Source organism: Aspergillus versicolor, assembly GCF_001890125.1.
Source record: "Aspergillus versicolor CBS 583.65 unplaced genomic scaffold ASPVEscaffold_2, whole genome shotgun sequence".
Classification (NCBI taxonomy): Eukaryota; Fungi; Ascomycota; class Eurotiomycetes; order Eurotiales; family Aspergillaceae; genus Aspergillus; species Aspergillus versicolor.
The window spans coordinates 882891-902648 of NW_024467525.1; the positions used below are offsets into that span (position 1 = coordinate 882891).

At 51.5% G+C, this 19758-nt stretch overlaps 6 protein-coding genes across 6 annotated transcripts; 4 read left to right on the top strand and 2 right to left on the bottom strand.

Annotated features, from left to right (window-relative positions):
* The first annotated feature begins 1123 nt into the window (after positions 1-1123).
* On the top strand, positions 1124-3128 carry ASPVEDRAFT_147337 (peroxidase). Its single transcript, XM_040808118.1, has 2 exons — positions 1124-1959; positions 2029-3128. The coding sequence occupies exons 1-2, from the start codon at positions 1618-1620 to the stop codon at positions 2770-2772; spliced, it is 1086 nt and encodes a 361-aa protein (XP_040663831.1). The 5' UTR covers positions 1124-1617; the 3' UTR covers positions 2773-3128.
* Positions 3129-3151: 23 nt separating this feature from the next.
* On the top strand, positions 3152-4392 carry ASPVEDRAFT_441942 (diphthamide biosynthesis protein 4). The gene has a single exon (XM_040812999.1). It carries the CDS (start codon positions 3419-3421, stop codon positions 4061-4063), a length of 645 nt encoding a protein of 214 aa, XP_040663832.1. The 5' UTR covers positions 3152-3418; the 3' UTR covers positions 4064-4392.
* A 329-nt stretch (positions 4393-4721) lies between these two features.
* ASPVEDRAFT_124409 (thioredoxin-like protein 1) lies at positions 4722-5906 on the top strand (the record flags this gene model as incomplete). The annotated part of the gene is made up of 3 exons (XM_040806176.1): positions 4722-4800; positions 4918-5065; positions 5147-5906. 3 exons carry the CDS (start codon positions 4722-4724, stop codon positions 5904-5906), a joined length of 987 nt encoding a protein of 328 aa, XP_040663833.1.
* An 8805-nt stretch (positions 5907-14711) lies between these two features.
* On the bottom strand, positions 14712-16039 carry ASPVEDRAFT_880585 (uncharacterized protein). Its single transcript, XM_040818229.1, has one exon. The coding sequence runs from the start codon at positions 15727-15729 to the stop codon at positions 14947-14949; it is 783 nt and encodes a 260-aa protein (XP_040663834.1). The 5' UTR covers positions 15730-16039; the 3' UTR covers positions 14712-14946.
* An 862-nt stretch (positions 16040-16901) lies between these two features.
* ASPVEDRAFT_442573 (uncharacterized protein) lies at positions 16902-17637 on the bottom strand. Its single transcript, XM_040813015.1, has one exon. It carries the CDS (start codon positions 17497-17499, stop codon positions 17080-17082), a length of 420 nt encoding a protein of 139 aa, XP_040663835.1. The 5' UTR covers positions 17500-17637; the 3' UTR covers positions 16902-17079.
* On the top strand, positions 17408-19692 carry sebA (putative C2H2 transcription factor (Seb1)). Its single transcript, XM_040813011.1, has 4 exons — positions 17408-17577; positions 17630-18221; positions 18305-18961; positions 19028-19692. The coding sequence occupies exons 2-4, from the start codon at positions 17648-17650 to the stop codon at positions 19504-19506; spliced, it is 1710 nt and encodes a 569-aa protein (XP_040663836.1). The 5' UTR covers positions 17408-17577; positions 17630-17647; the 3' UTR covers positions 19507-19692.
* The last annotated feature ends 66 nt before the right edge of the window (positions 19693-19758 follow it).

Here is a 19758-nt window from a genome sequence, read left to right on the forward strand (position 1 = left end):
AGGCTGATAGTATCTGTACTCTGGAGAGCGACACGATCCTGCACCTTAATCCATCTCGACGTAGATGTGTTAGTATAACACCGTCCTAAAGAAAGCTTAGTAAAAGCTCAGTGCCTGTTTAAGAAGCTGAGACAAATTCATGCCATTACGCCAGTACTCCGCCAACACAGGCCAAATATATATTTAAGTGCAGTGCCCCATCAGATTTCAAATTCAGAATGCAAACGTCAAGATAATGATGGTTTTTGCTCAATATAATGCACACAATGCATCGCAAAGCTGTTTCAGAACAGCTTCAAATGGTCCAAAGCATTGAACGCTTGAATTTCAAGTACACCATACTGCCCATGAAGATCACATGACCCATAAGCGAAAGTGTATCACGTGGACCCGCGCTAGCTGCCAGCGGAATTTTCTTCTTCTCTGTTCCCTCCTCGCATTCAACTTCTCCCACAGTCCAGTCTGCCACAACAATCGACTTTTCGCGCTCGGCGCGGGTTGTTGAACTCTAGATGATTGAGATTCAACGCCTGCATCTTCGAGACAGCTGAGACTTTGACAGACTGGAACCGGTGTTGATATGATAATGTAGCGTCTCGAACCACACAGTGAGCGTCTAGCCTGACAGTGGCATAGAGGCATACTTTTTTTTTAGTTCGTTCAGTGGAAGATCAAAACCAAACAGTTTTTAGCAGGACTGCGTCTACTCCACCCTGGTGTTTGTTATTGTTGAACAGCAGGACTATTTTTACGACGAACATTCTAGCTTTGTAAAGCCCAATGTCATTTTTTTCTATACCGTATACGTGTAGTCTTTGCATGTAGTCCTCGCATGTACTCTGTACTCTGGATCATTTCTTAGTCCGAGACAGTTCTTGGGTCGAGACTTCTGAGCTTGGTCTATCAGTTCTTGCCATCCCGAAGTGACTTGTGAGAGTTATGCTGTGCTTGTGCAGCCAGCTGAGTCAGCCGCGCGGAAAAGACTCGGCGTTTTCCGCGGACAACGGCCCAGTCGAGGCTGTCTTGCTGACCAAACAGCGCGTGGCTGTTGGTAATTTGCGAGGGAGAGCCCCATATTTCCAGCAATTATGGAGCATGGGCTTGTCAAGGCCTCGGCTGCTGATGTATATCGACCAGCAACAGAACACTCCCGTTAATAATCGCGATGCTTAGACTCTGTAATACAATGGCCTTCCCAAGGGGGAGCTCTGGCGACCCATGGGTCGGAGAGGGCTTGCTTGATGATGTTGCCACGCATTATTCACTCTGCAGCGCCACCCCTGCGCACTGAGCGGAGAACGACACAGAAATGCGGAGAGAGAGTCTGCCCTTGTTCACGCACTGCTGACTCAATTGGAAAGATCTGGCTCCAGTGCTCACAAATGTGGCCCCAATGATTGGCTCTGCGAGCGTGTTCGACAGGCTTCGGTGTCTGGGGAACTCTGGATCAGTGTTTACGAGTGGTCTACTGTATCCCTGTCCCCTCATCCTGCTCATTCCGAACTCCTTCTTTCGCTTATAATCGTCATCTCCTTCTTTTCGTCTCCAACTTCTCCTTCGTCTTCTGGTTTCACTTCCCTCTCTCCCATCCGCTCCTTTATCCATCACATCATCACCATGGCATCTGCTGCTAGATCCGCATCTCGCGCTCTCTTGCGCTCCTCCTTCAGACCTGCTGTCCGCAGCACTCGCTCCGCTCTCCCTCAGGGCTTCCGCGCTGGTTCTCGCCGTGGCTATTCTTCCGAGGCAGAGCCCCCCAAGTCCTCCAGCAACACCCTCCTGTGGGCTGGTCTCGCCGCTGCAGGTGGTGCTGGTGCATACTTCTACCTGAAGGGCGCCGACAGTGGCATCAACTCCGCGAACTTCACCCCTACCCAGGCCGACTACCAGAAGGTGTACGATGCCATTGCTGAGCGTATCGCCAACGAGACCGACTACGATGACGGCAGCTACGGACCAGTAAGTCACCCACCATGCAATCCCTATCCACCTGCGTAACAGAATCTAACGTCGACCTCGCTGTAACAGGTTCTCGTCCGTCTCGCCTGGCACGCAAGTGGCACCTACGATAAGGAAACCGGCACCGGAGGTAGCAACGGCGCCACCATGCGCTTCGCCCCCGAGTCCGACCACGGTGCCAACGCTGGTCTCAAGCACGCTCGTGACTTCCTTGAGCCTATCAAGGCCAAGTTCCCTTGGATCACCTACTCCGATCTCTGGACTCTAGCCGGCTCCTGTGCCGTTCAGGAACTCGGCGGCCCTGCCATCCCTTGGAGACCTGGTCGTCAGGACAAGGATGTCGCAGCCTGCACACCCGACGGCCGGCTCCCCGATGCCGCCAAGGACCACGTCCACATCCGTGATGTCTTCGGCCGCATGGGCTTCGACGACCGCGAGATGGTTGCGCTGTTGGGCGCCCACGCTCTTGGCCGTGCTCACACCGACCGCTCCGGCTTCGATGGACCCTGGAACTTCAGCCCTACTGTCTTCACCAATGAGTTCTTCCGCATGCTTGTTGACGAGAAGTGGGAGAACCGCAAGTGGAACGGGCCTGCCCAGTTCACTGACAAGACTACCAAGACTCTCATGATGCTTCCTACCGATATTGCCATTATCAAGGACAAGGGCTTCAAGAAGCACGTCGACCGTTATGCAAAGGACAGCGATGTCTTCTTCAAGGAGTTCGCCGATGTCTATGTCAAGCTTCTCGAGCTCGGTGTTCCTTTCACCAGCAAGCCTGAAGACCGATTTGTCTTCAAGTCCTCCGAGTAAAGGATGAATACCGGCTTTCATTTAGCTATCTGATTACGGTTTCGGTTTTGTTTGAGTTTTGTCCCTGTTCAGCCGTCATGGAGTACTTCTGACATCTACATACTCCTGTTTTTCTTTTCTTTTCTTTTTTTGTTGTGCCAAATTTTCGATATCCGACTCTTATCGTCACCATTACCTGAATGTTCCAGGCCTTCAACGCTGAATCGTTGGGCCTTTCCACTAGACTGTACTACTATAGCATAGATTTCCTGCTAGTGGTGCTAGACAATATATCAAGAATTTCCTTCATCCTTCTTCCTGAAATGTAGAAATCGCGCGCTGTATGAGAGAGTCAAAGGGAATAAATAAACTTAAAGACACTATATAAATTATCGCAGTAATCTGAGTGTTGAGTGACTGAAAAGACATCGTAGGCTGACTGATCGCGTGCGGCGGAAGTTCATCCCATCTGAAGAACTCCGCACCCGCAAATATTTCTTGCCCGACAGCACGCAACCTCCAGCTCACACTGGGCTCCCTGGAGTCCATTTTACCAGTTTAAAACTCAGGAACTAACAACAGAGACTCATTTCACACCTCAAGGAAGAACCCGATCCCACGGCATCCAAGTCTGAAGAGCCCACGACGAGAGGGGGCGCCGACAAAAATGACTCGACAGACTTCTACGACCCCAGACTTCTACGAGATCCTAAACCTCCCCTTCCCAGGCCCCTCAACAACCCCATTCTCGAAACAGCAACTTAAAATCGCCTACCACAAAGCGCTCCTGAAATACCACCCGGATAAAGCGCCGAGCGCGAACGCAATCGCACAGGAACAAGCCACCACCACCTCCTCCTTCCCTCTCCCTTCCTCCGACGATTACGAACCCTCACGCACTGGGAACAAACCCATCACAGTTGATGAGATCACAACCGCATACAAGACGCTCTCGGATGCTACGTTACGCGCCGAATATGACCGTTCTCTCCGACTAGACCGGGGTCGAATGGCGGGGCGAGAGAAGAATGGCGGCGCGGTTTTCCATACGGGGTTGGAGGTTGTTGATCTTGAGGATCTTGCGTGCGATGAGGACTCTAATCCTGAGGGAGGCGATATCTGGTATCGGGGTTGTAGGTGTGGTGACGAACGGGGGTTTTCTGTGTCCGAGAGGGATCTGGAAAGGGAAGCGGAGCATGGGGAGATTGTTGTTGGGTGTCGCGGGTGTAGTCTTTGGATGAAGGTGCTGTTTGCAGTGGAGGATGATGATTATGATAATGGAAATGATAATGGGAATGGGCAGAAGACGTGATGGGGGGAGAGACTTGATTGCCTTTGTTGCTGTTTCTTCTCGTCCATCGAGACCCCCGTACACTCGGGGTCAAAATCGCGGTCGAGGTGCGACCACCGGGTTTGTCCGTGATTGTCCGTGGTTGTCCCATCTCAAATGGACTGTGAGCCTCACGTCTGTTTCTGAGAACAGATCGACTCGAGGTCCGGTATTGCCATTGCGTCCGCAGAAGGGCAACGTATGGAATACTCGACTCGACATCTCCAACCCGGCTTCCCATAGGAGAACTATCTGCAGAACAGAGCGCCACTGATCCAACAAAGTGGCGAGGGCTGGAATTTTTTCCTGTATGCCTCTGAGATATCGGTCTGGTGAGCTACAGAAGACGCATTTGCCATATAAATGCAGCATCGCGAAGTTATTATGAGCTTCACATGATGAATGATTGATGATTACACATTATGAATATATTGTATCGACATGTTCTTCCCAAATTATTCACTAAACTAGACGCTCAGTAAGGATGTTAAGACAGTAGGTGCGATGGTGACATTTTTTTCACCGCGGAGGGGCTGATGACATATTATCGATAATCGAGTCCGAAGCTGTCAACACGAACATCGCCTCTCCCCCCCCATCCTTCTCCCTCCTCATCCAACACCTTGCATCAACCGCCACAATGGGGTCTCCTGTTCATATCACCTCCAAGGAGCAATTCAACAATCTTCTGAGTTCCTCCACCTTCGTCGTCGCAGACTGTGAGATCCCTTCCTCTTTGTTGATCCCCCGCCTTTCTCCCTCCTCACCCCTCTTTAGCCAGCTCTCCCATCTGCTCGAGTACAATAACTGACATATTTCATCTTGATGCCGTCTAGTCCACGCGGAGTGGTGCGGACCATGCCACGCAATCGCCCCTGTCTATGACCAGCTCGCCGCGCAGCTTTCGCGCCCCAACCGAGTCACCTTCACCAAGATCGATGTTGACCGACAACAGGATCTCGCCAAGGTATATGGCGTCACAGCGTACGTCCCTTCGGAACGGTTTAAAAATACGTTTGGATACTGTGATAACCAGGGACGCTCGTGCTAACTTCCTTGTCTCAGTATGCCTACATTTATGGTCTTCGAACGAGGCCGTGCCACCAACACGATCCGCGGTGCAGACCCTACAAAACTAAACCAAGTTATCCGCAAACTCGCCACCGAGGCCGGCAAGAGTGAAGGCTCTGGAGACGCCGCGGGCGAAGCCTCAGGCGGCGCATGGGTCGGTGCCGCCACCCCCAAGGGATACAGTGATATCACAGACGAGTACGATGTGAAGGGCCTCGAACTGCTGAACCTGGACAGCGAATTCGGTATTCCCAGGACTCTCTTCGAGCCGTCGAAGCCATCTGCGCTTGGAAATGGAAAGGGCAAGGATGGAGCGGACTGGGTCGAGAGTGATACCGACGAACAACTGATGCTTTACATTCCCTTCCGCTCTACGCTCAAGGTGCACTCGCTGCACATCACCTCCATTCCTCCGAAGGAGGCAGAGGATGATGAGGATCTTCCAATGCGGCCCAAGGTGATTCATCTGTATACGAACCGCTCGCATGTGCTTGGGTTCGATGAGGCGGATGACATTCCTCCCGTGCAGACGGTGACAATTGAGGATAGAGACTGGGACCCCAAGACGGGAACGGCCAAGATTGACCTGCGTTTCGTCAAGTTCCAGACTGTCTTTTCGCTGAATCTGTTCATTGCAGAGGGCGATGGCGACGGTGAGAAGACGCGAGTGGACAGGATTCGCATCTTTGGCGAGGCTGGTGAGAAGCGAGACATGGGCAAGCTGGAGAAAATTGGCGACGAGCAGGGTGAATAGACTTGCAGAACCGGAGCTGCGATGGCGTTCATGACATCCAATTAGACTACGTTTCAATGACATTGATGACAAGACGCAAAATTCTGATACTGGCTATTCCAACAAGCTACTGAGTATAGTCTACACTCATCCGCATAAAGACGAGAAAAATCGTATAAAAATACGAAGGTATGTCCGATCCCAAACCAAATGGTCTCATCCTCGAGAATAATCAGAAAGACCAATAAAGTACGAACCGGCGTGCAATTCCAATCTTCTGTGACGCAACGGACACCTGAGAATACATCATGGTAAAATAAAAGATGTTCAGGCAACACGGGTGAATAGTTGCGTCGCCGCACGAAGAAAGGAAAGAAGAAAAAGAAACAAAGTCTGTCCTTGCGCGGCGGCTTTTTATTCTGTGTGCTCGGCGCGGAAGAACCCCTTCCGCTTTCCTCTTCCTTTTGTTTCTCTTTCTCGCTGACCGGGGTCACGTGTAGATAGACAAAATTACATAATCAGCGAAATTTCTTCGGTTCAGATCGCGAGATGTTTTTCTCTTCTTTCCATATTACAATCTTTAAGGCTTATGATGAGATTTTCGGATGTATAACATATGATAGGAAGAGACTGACTCCCATTGGGAGCTTGATCTAATTACCATCCACTGAGGCCTGGATTTGTGCTTTGTTTTCTCGAGCTGCTGCTCCGCCAGTCGTCACCCAACTGAACTCAATGTTGAGGTGATCGAGACGGTCTGTTTTCTTTTCTTTTTCCCTTTCTTTTTCTTTTTCTTTTTCGAAGTCTCGCACTGCCTGCCGTTTCTGTTTTTTTTTTCTTTATTCTTCGCCATCGCCTTGGATTCTGGACGGATTTTGCGTATTTTGATACGATATGGTGCCGATCTTCCCACAGGATCAATGATTTGAGATACTTCGAAGCTGGCGATAAGTTATCTATTAATAGTGATAAGCCCAGGGGCATGACAGTAATCAGATAGTAGGCCCGGTACCCACGGTTTACGTTTGCTTTTTGGCGTGGGATTCGGTATCTATCTTGATTGACCATTATCCTCCAGATGTGCCTCGCAACTTCGTTGCTCATGCTGCGGACGTCTACCTGGTCTGAGTACCTGGCTTCTCCCTTTCTCTTTTCCTCTTCCTCTTTTCATCCTCCCGGAGAGCCTAGAACTGCAGTGCGCCGCCCACTAGTACGAGAACGCGCGGGTTTCGGCCTAACAAGGTCCTCTGGCAGTCTATGTTCAGGCCGCTGCGGTTGCCTCGCCAGGCGCCTGTCATAATCATTACGTATAAATCCTGCCGGCGTCTTTTCCTGGCCGTCCCGAGCGGGTGGTAGAAGGTGCTCTTGCTCTAAGGTCTACGTTGCCAGATCGCAGTAGCTATGCTTACACTGTCTGGGTATGTCCGACCCGGTGATACTAGGCTGCCTTGCACGCTGTTCTTTCAGCCTTGTACACCGTCATGGAGTAGTAGACTCAGCATCCAGCTAGGTTCAGATGTAGTTGCGGTTCAGCGGCTCATCCTGCTGACGTGCCATAACGCTGTTAAAACCTTCCAGTTCCGTAACTTGTGTGGTCCTTGATATTTCGAGGCTGTTGCTGTCGTGCCAGCTGGATATAGACAATATCCTTTGATCGTTGGTCAAATTTAACGAGTAGCTTAGCTCGGGTCTTAGCCTTTGTATCGCGGCGTCAACAATCGTATGAAATCATGAACCACGTACCTTCATCGGATTCTTGATTCCCTGTATAGGAAGGACCCCCATGTCCCTCCCATCGGATCCCAACGAGGATACCCTCGAGCTGCATTCAAGGCACCCTCTGTATACTCGTATACTCGGCAAGCACGTACATGGCACCTCTCCTCTCTCCCACATATCTTGATATCATATAGACCCTCCCGCTGTTGTCGAGGTACGCAAATGGCAGATTAATGTAGGCAGGATGATATTCAGGTCATATCATCTCATCGAGGGCCCTTTGACCCCGGTCCCGGAGTGAGCCTCTTTGGGCCTATTCGCCTAGGTTTTCCCAATCGAACTATGTAATATATATACATCTCCATTTAGGCCTAGAATCGCCCGACCCGAGGCTCATCCCGGCCGTTGTTGCTCTTCCTGGATGGTAGATTTTTGCGATTTAGGCTGCTTAGTTGAATTTGATGGCGTGCTGAGCTGCATCACCTCCTGAACCGGGTGCCTTCTATGGAGCAGGCGAGGTTTTCCGTTTGCTCTTTGCTCTAATGGTTCAGAGACTGTCACGTTTGCGCAATAGTTCGACTCATGGGATGACCAGCAGACGAGTATTATATTGTGCATTCTGTATCTTTATCGAACCGAGCCTGAGTACTGCATGCATGTTCTTCCCGCGTTGTCAAGACACTGACAATTGCGGTACAGTAGAAGAGAACAGAAATGGCCGGCCATTTAGGAGGTTCGTAACATGTGGGATGGCAATGGCCGCTGTGATACGATTATCTGGGAATGAATTTAAATTCGTTGATTGATAGATCTAGTTTGCACGCCGTTAGCTGGGCTGTGGACGATGATATATATATATACACACATACATATAAATGAACAGTCAAGCATAATAAACCGCGAAAACAGAGTAGAATTTGATATTCTAACTAGGTTGGAGCTTACGCTTCGTTTTATACCATGTACTGAGTAGCATGCTCATTGCATATCGAGGCGAGTATCTGCTCAACATGGGCCTCAGTGCTACGAATATCATCATGGACGATGGCACTACCACCGGTTCATTAGGGGTTGGATTCGAAGGAAATAAAGGTAATCTAGTAAGCTGAAAGGCTCACTGTCAATGATACTCTATGCTGCTCCGGAGTATAGCCACTTATCTCAGGACTTCACAGGACGCACTGAAGCAGCTAAGACCACACTGCAAGACACACCTCAATATCCAAGGACCAATAGCTGAGAGCCACATATCCAAAAATTCAATATAATTTCACTGAATAGCAAAATTGAGTCTGGTTGTGCGAAAATATAGGGCTGTTTCGCCCAAAGTATGGACTCTGCCCCGACTTTAGCCATCAAAATTGTCTCGTAGTCATGGCCGTACTTCGCACATGAAAACCCTGCTTCTGCTGGAGACAGTCCGATCATACCCGGCATCCTGGATCTCCAAAGCTGAAGATCACGAACCATAGTTCATACCACAGGCGTGCTTTCGACGCCACCAGGTCTGAGGAAGCGCTGAAGCGCTTGATAGGCGAGGACTGCAGCTATAGGGAATTGACGCATTCGGAAATAATTCCCTGATGTTCCATTCTTGCATTATGGTTCATTCCGTTCCATGGTAGATCTGATTTCACTCAGCTTGCCACTTTGTTGTACCTGTGCCTGTGCTTTTGACTGACTCGTAGGTGGCTACCAATGAGATAATGAGAATGACTCGAGACAAAGGATTCAGCTGTCGTCTGTCGACTGAATTGTTGGAACCAATTCTCGTTCTTCATTTCGTGAGTGGAGGAGTGCCAGATCGTGCCTCGTGCACACCGCTTGATCTTCATATCACAGAGGCAGATTGAAGATCCGACACCTGGACAGTGAAAGATGGCCCGGCCTTGTCGATCGCCCCAAGGGACCTGAATCCTCGAACGTGCACGCCTGCACCGTGCAGCATGCAGAGGACGTGCATCCATCACGTTTTCCGACCGACCCACGAGGGTGCCAATTGGACGTTTGGGTCCAGCTGGGACGGCAGGCTTGGCCCTTTGACTGTGCCGTGATAACAGAGGCCTGCACGCACGATTGGACAGAAGACTTCAAAAGAGAATCATAAATTGCGATCTCAAGTGGAGGATCGGCGGGACCAGATAGAGTTTTGAGGCCACCGCGCGTGGGTTCCAGTGGTTTCAATTTGGCACAATAATGAATTCTCCTCGTCCAGAGTTCCTTGGCTGCAGTGGAGTGCGTTGGTTTGGAGGAAGAAAAAAAAAAGCCAGGCCGTGTCAGCGGACAACGGATTGGCTCAGCTCGCTCTCGACGGCGAGTTCGGAAGACATCCTGAACTGCGGATCGTCGGACAAATAGAGAACCAAGCTGTCAGGCCGGGATTCTTTTGAGTGAAGTTTGGTTGTTGTTGTTTCACTCCTCGATCGGAAGTGGCAGTGGGCACTCGGCAGGCTGCCAGGCACGTTCGCGAGTCGTGGTCTCCCTGTGGCTTGCGTATTGTTTTCGTATTGTCCACTATATCTGGCACTCGGACTTCGACTTCGCTCTCGGAGAGGGCATCGCGGAAGTTCCCGACCAGGAGCCCCGAGATGGTGAGGAAGCGGACCGTGTTGATACCACGACGGTAGCCGTCAATCATGCCCCTTCGAGGCGTGAAGAAGAACTGGACAAATGCGTGCTCCTGCTGAGGGACCTTGGAGACTATTCAAAGTCTACCAAGATTCTGGGTCCCACGCAGCTCCTCTGGACTCCTCTCCTCTGCTCGAACCGCGGGTCGGATAGACAACATTTTCCCGCATAGGGAATAGACTCCGACCGATTCCTTGCAAGGAACCGGGCTGAGTTCCTAGACAAGTTTAGCAAATTCTGCTTGGCTCCAGTTAGATTGTCTTAGCTGACGGATAGAATCCACTTCATGCGCTACTGTTGGAACGGCCTTTGACGGATTCCACGGGCCTCTCTGAGCCTTTTGCTGGGCTGGTGGTCCACCGTTTATCAGTCGTCTCCAACTGGATGCAGCATCAAGCACGTGTGCACCGGTCTCAACCTTGGTCCTTTGGTTGCTTTTGCGCTACGTTCATCGTCTCCAGAGATCGACAGGCGGGAAAAGACAGGTTTTGCCGCGCTGGAGAGGGCCTGTCTACCATGATGCTCACTGCTTCGGGCCCATCTAGTCTAGTGCTGCCACGTTTGCCGGCGATTATTTGAGCCAGTGGATTGCCAGTTGCCACAAGTTGTGATCCACGGAGTTGAGTCGTCACCTTCCCTAAACGGCAAATGAAGACAGCGTTTTGGTTGAGCAGCAAAGCTAGCGATTCCTTGGGTCCTTCCCCAGGATTGGCATCAAGGCACCGAATTGAGGGAATCCTTTTCCCGGCCAGTGGGTAACCACTGAGTCAAGCTCGTTTATCTGTTGCTGATAGCCTATCAGTAGATAACGCAATGACACAAACTGACCCTCCTTGTGTTTTCATATTGTGTGATAGTGGACACGGTGTTCAGTTGGAACTTGGAACGGCTCTGCAACTTGGGTCTGCACCCCCGCAACGCGCTATTATTAGCGCCATCTTGATCTTTGAACCTGCATGGCTCCGAGGCGAGCGTGGACGGAAATGTGTCCCAGGTCCATGGAGACAGATGGCGCGTTTCTTCCTGAGACCGACGCAGGATTTTGCCTCAGGCTGAGTGTATCTCATGAATCAGTCTGTCGGACTTCGACCGAGGATTATCAATTGAATCAGCATCGCCCCTCTCACTCTGCCTCGATTAACCTCTGGGGCCTGAAGTCGAACTCTATACAGGATACGCAAAGCGGCAAATAACACGACGACCCCGCCAGTCAGGATGAGCACCACTGGGTTTGGCAGTGGAAGATTCTTCGAAGGTCGCTATGTGAAGCCTATTTGTATTCTTATTCAATAGTTGCATCTCCGGTCGCACTGATTGTCGTCGCCGTCCAACGTGACTGGGCTAGAGCGCCGAGAGTGGAGCGGACAGGGGATACGCCGGAGATGAAGTTTTATTGGGTTTGGAGACTGCAGAATAGCATAGCCCGTTTCAGATTGTTAACTTAAATTGTCGCTCGCTTCGACTGCCGAGCTGGACTGGCTGGGCCTGGGACTGGGATACGCCATACGGTCGCATTCACGAGTCGTCGTCTCTCCCCACCGAGAGTTTATTGTCTTGGCTCTATCGCCTTCATTTGCATCAATTTATGAAATATGAATGCACTGTGGCAAATGGAATCATCGTCATTATTACTGAGTCGCTATGAGGGAATATTCCCTCGAGCAACTTGGAGCTTGATCTCCATCGCATCGTCGGTCCGGTCGGTTCTTGCCGCTGGCGTCCCTGTGATTTTGTCTCTTTTGGGGCCTGAGTCCTTGGATGATCACAATCATGATTGACCTTCCTCCCTCTTTGAGAAGGAGGCTGGGAGACCGTAGTCAAGGAATGGAGGAACAGGCTCGACTTCAAGTTGCCATAATTGCATGACTGAACGTGAAGGCGTTGGGACCCGCAGCTTTTGGTCTTTTGGGTCTGGCCTCACGGTCGGCTCTAGTGGAACATCTGGTGCTCTATTTCCAGAACACTCCGGTCGATGCGACAGTTAGTAGTTGGTTGGAACAGTCAGACGACATCTCTCTCTCTCTGATTTCTCGGCAATTGCACCTTCGTATCGTTGCCATCGCTCGATGGCATCCTTTGACATCTCAACGGCGTTCGCCACCCACCCACCGTGTTGCCGGGTCTTCACCATCCCACTCTTGAAGATGTGAAACTGCCAAACGGAACGGCTACGACGTTTGATTCGCCATGTAAGCGGCGTGGCCGAGAACCCGCCGACCAAGTTCTCCAAGGTATACTTGTTTAGTCCTGTCAACTTCGCACGAGGGCTCTGCCTCGAAAGGAAGGGCCCCGTCCGCAGGCGGGTCTGACGCTGGTGGTGCCCACTCTCGAAAGAACGACACTGATGACTGGACAGTAGACGAGGCCCATCCCGCTTGGCTGTCATATTGCCTCGCTCGAGCCTCGCATATCACCGGCTTGGAAGGGACCTCGTGGATGATGGTCCAATCATCAAAAGCAAAACAACCAACAAGGGACATCGGAGTCTGCAAGAGCGACAGTGCAATTTGCGGTTCTCGTTTGCCTTCCTTTGTCGGACTGTTCTCCGTCGAGAATTTGCCTCTGGTGGGGGTTTCTTCACATTCGACCTGTCATCCACTTGTCGGGGAGACAGACGGGGACTCGAAAATCAGACGATGGCAGTTATGCAAGGAAAGCGTGACGGCGGCGATCATCGCATCACAGGCGCAGTGCCTGGCGTTCGGAATACGCTACGTATCTGCAGGGCGGCGGGCGGTTTTTCCTTTGTTTTCCTCTGTTGCCCAAGACCGTGGGGTCTGTTTGCCTATCAGCATTCGATAGTCGTTGGTGCCGTCAGATACGCGCAATTGCCTTTCAGTTGAAAGTCCCTCATATCTTATCATTTCCTGCTTTGTCCTCCTGGTTGTATGAATGCCTGGCGATTCTCAGCCAGAGCTACAATCTGATACCACTGACTGGTGCCATGCCACTGGGTCATTGGCGAAGAATCCGACCCGTCACATTGATTGCAGGAGCCTGTGCGACAACGGTTTTTTCCTCTCTCGGCATTGATGCCGTGAATGCTAAGAAATGACGGTGAGTCTTGAAACCAGATGCACCTCGAGCTTGCTTACTTGCTTTCTTCTCCGACCGAAGATCCATCGCCAATAGTCTCCCCATCGCCCGTACGATTCATATTTGCATGCGAGTGGAGGCGTCGATTGCTTCGAGAAGGCCACACAGCCCCATCGCGGTAATGAGAAAACTCCATCTAATATATCTGCTACGTAGCTAGATGGGAGAGAACCGCACCATTTCCTTCTGGAAGCCTTCTGGCCTGGCGTTTAATCAAAGAGGTGGATAACTTCAACGGCCGAAGGGGAACAAGAGGAGGAGTTTCCAAGGTCCAGCCGTTATTAATTTACGGAGGCATAGGGCCGAGCCGACGAGATGACGAGGCGAAAGTACTCAGATTGCTGCCTCTGTCCAAGGACTTTGGAGGGACATCCCGTCTCCATGTCATCTCCGCGAACCCTCACGTCAAAAAGTACCTTAGTCCTTTGCAAGGAACAAATAGTCGCGATAGTGGACCCAAGATATCTTTAGAGTAGCGAATCATACAATCTAGATTCTGAGACTTAACTTGATTAGTCCGATTTCTCCACTATTATGGAGGGCGACGTTTCTCGAGTTGGCAGGAGTTGGCTGGAATGACCTTCATCGCAACCTTGGACCTGATGATGGAGTTTGAATACTGCCGTGTTTGCAGTTCTTGCCCTTTCCCCCAGTAAATGAGAATGAACGTGCACAATGAATGTCGGTGTAAGAGTCGGTAACTGACTCGGAGTTGTCAACCATTAATGTCGAGACTAAATGATGCGTGTGCGACGAAAGCCTGGTAACTTTCGGGAACGCATCATTGAACCTTCCTCAGCTAAACCAACCAACTCGCTGGGCTTGTGGCGACTACGAAGCCAGAATATAAGATTCCTTGTCATCCACGGTTATGGGTCTGAGATCTGATTGACAGCTCCGGTTATCCGAACCCCCTTGCATGAACCTTGGGGTTGTATACTGAGCTGTCAGCTGGTTTGGGAGTTGCCTGTCGGTGATGGAGGTTCTCGACGAATAAAGTTATGTGTTGCTGATCATTGCATTTGAAGGATTCGATATGGGCCTGATTATTGCCGTGATGGAGACTGATAGCGATTGCATTCTCGTTATCATGGCTTGAATATGGAGGGGCGCGATCAGACACCAAAACGCAAAGACCGAGAACCATTTGCTTTGCGTTTTCTCATGTCGAAGATAGAACCTTGAGCTGCGGCTGTACCTGTTTGATAGTCCGACTTTTGGTTTCCTAGTACATTATCTGCTACCGGTAGACTATAGGCAAAACTAGCGGGCTGTTGAAAACGTTGGCCACCAAAGTCAGGATTGGGTTATCGCTGAGTGGGACCAAAGGCAAGGTTCTTTGATACTGAAGTATCTGAGACGGTCGAGACAAAGACACGGAACCTTGAGCAGGCTGTAAGCAAGCCCGGAATGTGTCTTATTGGGCAAGAGGCGAAAGGGAATCAACCAAAATAGCGAGATCCCAGGAATTGACGCTGCGTAACGACAGTTTTCCCTGTCGACCGGGACTGCGCTCGGCGGCGCGTTTTTGAGCAACCTTGCTATTGGCTTCTAGCCGTTCCCTCCGATTTTAGCAGTCGGTGGTGAGGACAACCTGCAATTTGACCATGACCAGACTCTACATTGGGTCTGTTGTGTGGATGCGATGTTCCGACAAGAGCCTTGGCTGCTGCAAGCCTGCAAGGCTGCGCGCTCTCCGCATTTGTTCCTGCAGTAGGCCGCAAGGAACAAACTGACCGGTCGAGACAATGTTGAACAGGTCCAACCCAAACCTGGCAATCCTGGGCCTTGGCTCGCCAGCGTCGCCATTTTGCATATCCAAACCCCCAATCAATAACAGCCGTTGATATAGCGAGGTATAATGTTGAATGATTATTACTCCGGTCTGGTTGGTCAGTCTTTCCTTTGTCTTCCATCGCTGTCGTGAAGGAAAGTCCACCGCGACAGTAGAGGTGGCACTACCAAGGGTCGGGGTGGCACAAATCCTCGTTTGGCAGGGTCCCAGCCCGGGGAATTGATTCTGATCGACCTTGCCGTGTGTTGTGTTCACAGTCACAGACTCAAGAGATCCTCTTGCTGCTCTGGCAGTGCCTCTGCTGATCTTGCTCAAAATGAAGGCGACGGCTCGAGCGCAATCAAAACGATGGAGACGGAAGCTCATAGGCCCAGTTGAGACCGCAATTCTTTCTTTTAACAAATTGGGCATGGGGTGCATCCATCCCCCAAGTGGCTGGACGGGATGCGCACGCAGTGGGGCCGAAGACGAGGACGGGGAGGCAAGCGAGTCAATCCTTCTTTCTCGCGCCGCAGCCAACTTTTTCGGTTCAAACCAGACTGTCACAATCGCACCAGGGCCAGACTGCAATTGGCCGAGGGTCGCCGGTCGCTTCTCCGCTCGCATTCAAAAGAAGAAACCGAGGTGTTCCACACCAATTTCCAGTCGGCTGCTGATTCGCTGGACTGGGGGTGTGCACGTCGTTGATAAGCCAAACGATGGAACGAGGCCGAGTTACGGCGCCCGAGGGGACGAGGCATCACCTGTCGAGGCCGTTGGGGAGATGCGATTGCTGGATGAGCGTTCGTCAGTTGGCGCGGGCAAGTCCGTGGAGGGAGCAACAGCAGTGGTGAGGCAGGCTGAGTTCCAGGCCGGAGGGAGGGAGAGCGCGCAGCGTGACTGGCGGGGGAGGGCACAGCAATTAATCAAATTGTGATCTATTTTAGGCAGGAGCGAAAATCATTGGGTGTACTGGTCGACCACGTCTCGGAATTGGTTCAGCCAGCGAAGGACACAACAGCGCAGGTCTGATAATTCAGAGCTGAGACACGGAACCAGTGCAGGTTGCGAGCTCATTGGAAACCTTGATCTCTCGCCAGCTGCGACTGGCAGGCAGTCGTGGTGGGCAGGCTCACAGTCTCACACCTGAGGGCGAGCATCAAGACCAAGACCAACACCAAGCACAACCCTCCATTGGGAGAGATCGCTCTCCGCATTCACCGATCCTGTAACCGGACCGCAGGAATTGGGTCCGCGACAATGGACGATGGATTTTGAGGCCACCATTGGAAATGGGCCTTGGGGCCACTTCCACTCCCACTCACTCGTGCTGCGACCCCACCGACTTACGCTTTCTGGCATTCCCCGGCTGATGTTGCGAGTGGGCCACACCCTGCTCGCCCTCGCCCTCGCCATTCGCTGACTTGGGCAAGAGCACAACATCCGACGGCCTTGACCACGCTGCTTGCTCTGTGCTCTTCCTTGCCCGTCGACAGTCCCACCGTCAAGGCCAACGCTGAACGGGAACCTTGGGAGGCCTGCAAGTTGCAACTGCAGTTGGAGTGCGCTGGGTATCAAAATTTCGACTTGCCAGCGAGATTAAATACCGACCATCCGTCGTGCTATCATGAGCCGTTGGCTTCTCGAAGAACCGGACATTACTACTAGAAGTCGTTGTGGTGATATGACACCATCTCGGTGGAATCATCAGATCATTCGCTGGCTGATTATTTCTAAATTAGAGAATAAATAAATTAAATGGAAATATTTAATTATTATTTTTTTTTTTCTGGGATTATTCCAGCCTAAAAGTACGGCTCCAGTCCGGCCAATTCGTAGCACAAGCAGATCACACTCTTTTATCCACCAGCCCGTCCATCATCCTCCACCATCCTTCCATTCCGTCTTGCTGTTCCCATATCGGCCCTGTCTCTCATTTCCCACCCCGCGACTTCATCTTCTCTTCCTATCCTTATTTCAATTTGTCCTTTCCTTTTCCCTTTTTAGACTTCTCTTGCTCCCTCGTCCTTCGTTTCTTTTCCTTTTTCTCTCTCTGACTTCCTGCTTCCTGTTGCTTTCTCTTGCGACTATTGCCTGTCTTCCGGTTCCTGCCTGAGTGCTCGTCATACTATACTCTGCTCTTATCCAGGTTCCTGTCCTTCCTTCATAGACCTTGCGACACGCCGTCTTGAGAAGACGAGATCTTTTCCGAAGCACGGAACTGCGACTTCTCAACTCGCCGCTATACTCAAGTGTTCCTGCTGCCTTGAGCTCGTTCTGATACACTCCCGCCTCTCTCATCATTCCTTCATTGAGAGCGAGAGCAATCCGACGACGTTCTTTCCAACAATCACCCTGGCCGATATACTTCGCCAATAATATACTCCACCACTCCATATTATATCTATATTTAATAATACCTGGTTGAGAGCTGGCACTCGTCTGCTCCTTCCTATACTTCGACTTCCAACTAATGTGAGTATTTTGACATTTCTTTATACCGATCAAGACACTGATGAAACTATAGAATCAACTTCTAGCAACAATGGACGGATATACAATGCCCCCCAGTGGACAGCCACAATTCGCATACTACCCTGCCGAGTCACAACCGAGACAACAATACGCCGGCCATCCTTCTGAAATGCAATACTATGGCCAGGTCTCGCAATTCCCACATGCCCAGCAACAGCCTCAACAGCAGCACTGCGTGCCCGAGCAGCAGCCCATCTACTCTGCTCCTGCAGTCCTGAACATGCATCAAATGGCCACCACCAACGCCTTCCGCGGTGCCATGAACATGACTCCAATCGCTTCCCCACAGCCATCGAACTTCAAGTCATCTCTCGCCGTGCAAGGCTCGCCTGCTTTGATGCCCATCGACACTAGGTTCGTCGGCAACGAATACTACGCATTCCCCTCAACACCACCGCTTTCCGCCGCCGGCAGCTCTGTGAGCAGCCCGCCTTCTTCCAACGGTACCCTCCACACCCCCATCGACAGCTTCTTCACATTGGAGAAGGTGGAGGGTGTTAAGGAGGGGTGCGAGGGCGAAGTCCACACTGAGATCCTAGCCAACGTTGATTGGCAACGCTCGGCATCGCCTGCCATGACTCCAGGTAAGCTTTGAGATTTGCTTCCTTGGGAAGACAACAAGCCACCGGCACAGAAAGGGAGACGGAAAGCTAACAGCTCCTTTTAGTATTCATCCACAACCCTTCCATCTCGAGTCATGGTTCGGAGCTTCTATCAGCTAACAGCTCTTGCCCGTCCCTTTCTCCATCGCCTTCTCCCGTCTCCTCTATGTTTGGACAGTCCCAATCACCACTCCAGCTTGAGCACTCCACTTCTTTCTGTGACCCCCGGCAACTTACCGTGGAGTCGGCGCACAACGCTCCTACTGAGCTGCCACCGCTTCCTTCTCTGTCTTGCGACGATGAGGAGCCCAAGGTGGTTCTCGGTAGCGAGGCTGTCACTTTGCCCGTCCACGAGAACCCCGCTCCATCTTTCACATCCTCCAACGAGGACCCGCTTAACAGTCTGCCAACGTTCGATAGTTTCTCTGACCTCGACTCAGATGACGAGTTTGTGAACCGCCTGGTTGACTTCCACCCCAGTGGAAGCACCTTCTACCTTGGTGGAAAGAGACAGCGCCTTGGAACCTACTCTCTGGATGAGGACGAGTTCCTTAGCGAGCACGGCTTGGAGGATAACGAGGAGCTGGATGTGTCTGTTTCTGGTCTGCCAGCCATCCCCGCGGAAACTGGTGAAGCTTCAGAGGAGATGGCCTCCAAGAAGCGCTGCAACCGCAAGTCGCCCAAGAAGGCCTCGACTGAAGACGACACCGATGCATTTGCTGGTATGCAGGCCCAGATGCCTATCAATGATAACGCAATTGAGTCTATGCCAACGCACGACCATGCAGACTGCCAGGCCCGCCAGCACTCTGTCGTGAGCTCTTCCGGGTCTGAGACTGCATCCGCCCCTGTCTCAGTCAACCGCCGTGGCCGCAAGCAGTCGTTGACTGAGGACCCTTCCAAGACCTTCGTCTGCACCCTTTGCTCCCGCCGTTTCCGCCGCCAGGAGCACCTCAAGCGTCACTACCGTTCTCTTCACACGCAGGACAAGCCGTTCGAGTGCGGTGAATGTGGGAAGAAGTTCTCCCGTAGCGACAACCTCGCTCAACACGCCAGAACCCACGCTGCCACATCCGTCGTTATGGGCGTCATTGACAACAGTAATGGTGCCCAGGCGTACGAAGAGCAGGATCCATCCACGATGGGTCCTGTTCTGTACGAAAACGCGACCAAGTCGACTACCAGTGACTCGGATGACAGCGCCGAGATCTCGTCTGGGGACCGACGCTCCTTGAAGAAGCGCAAGCGAGAGGAGAGCAACGCGTGATCCGGTATCGCCTGAGCCTGTCACGAACGCTATGCGACCAGGAGTTTTCTTCCCACATACATTCATCATACAACATTCCTGCATTTACACCAGCTTCGACTTCTGCACTGATTGGTTTGACTTGGATTCGGCGTTAGAACGGCAATTATCTTTTTTATCTTTATTTTCCAAGGTTACGGTTCGCATCAACAATTCTCGAGGTCACCAGAGAAAAGAGAAATTATCGGAAACAAGAGGTGTTTTGGGACGCCC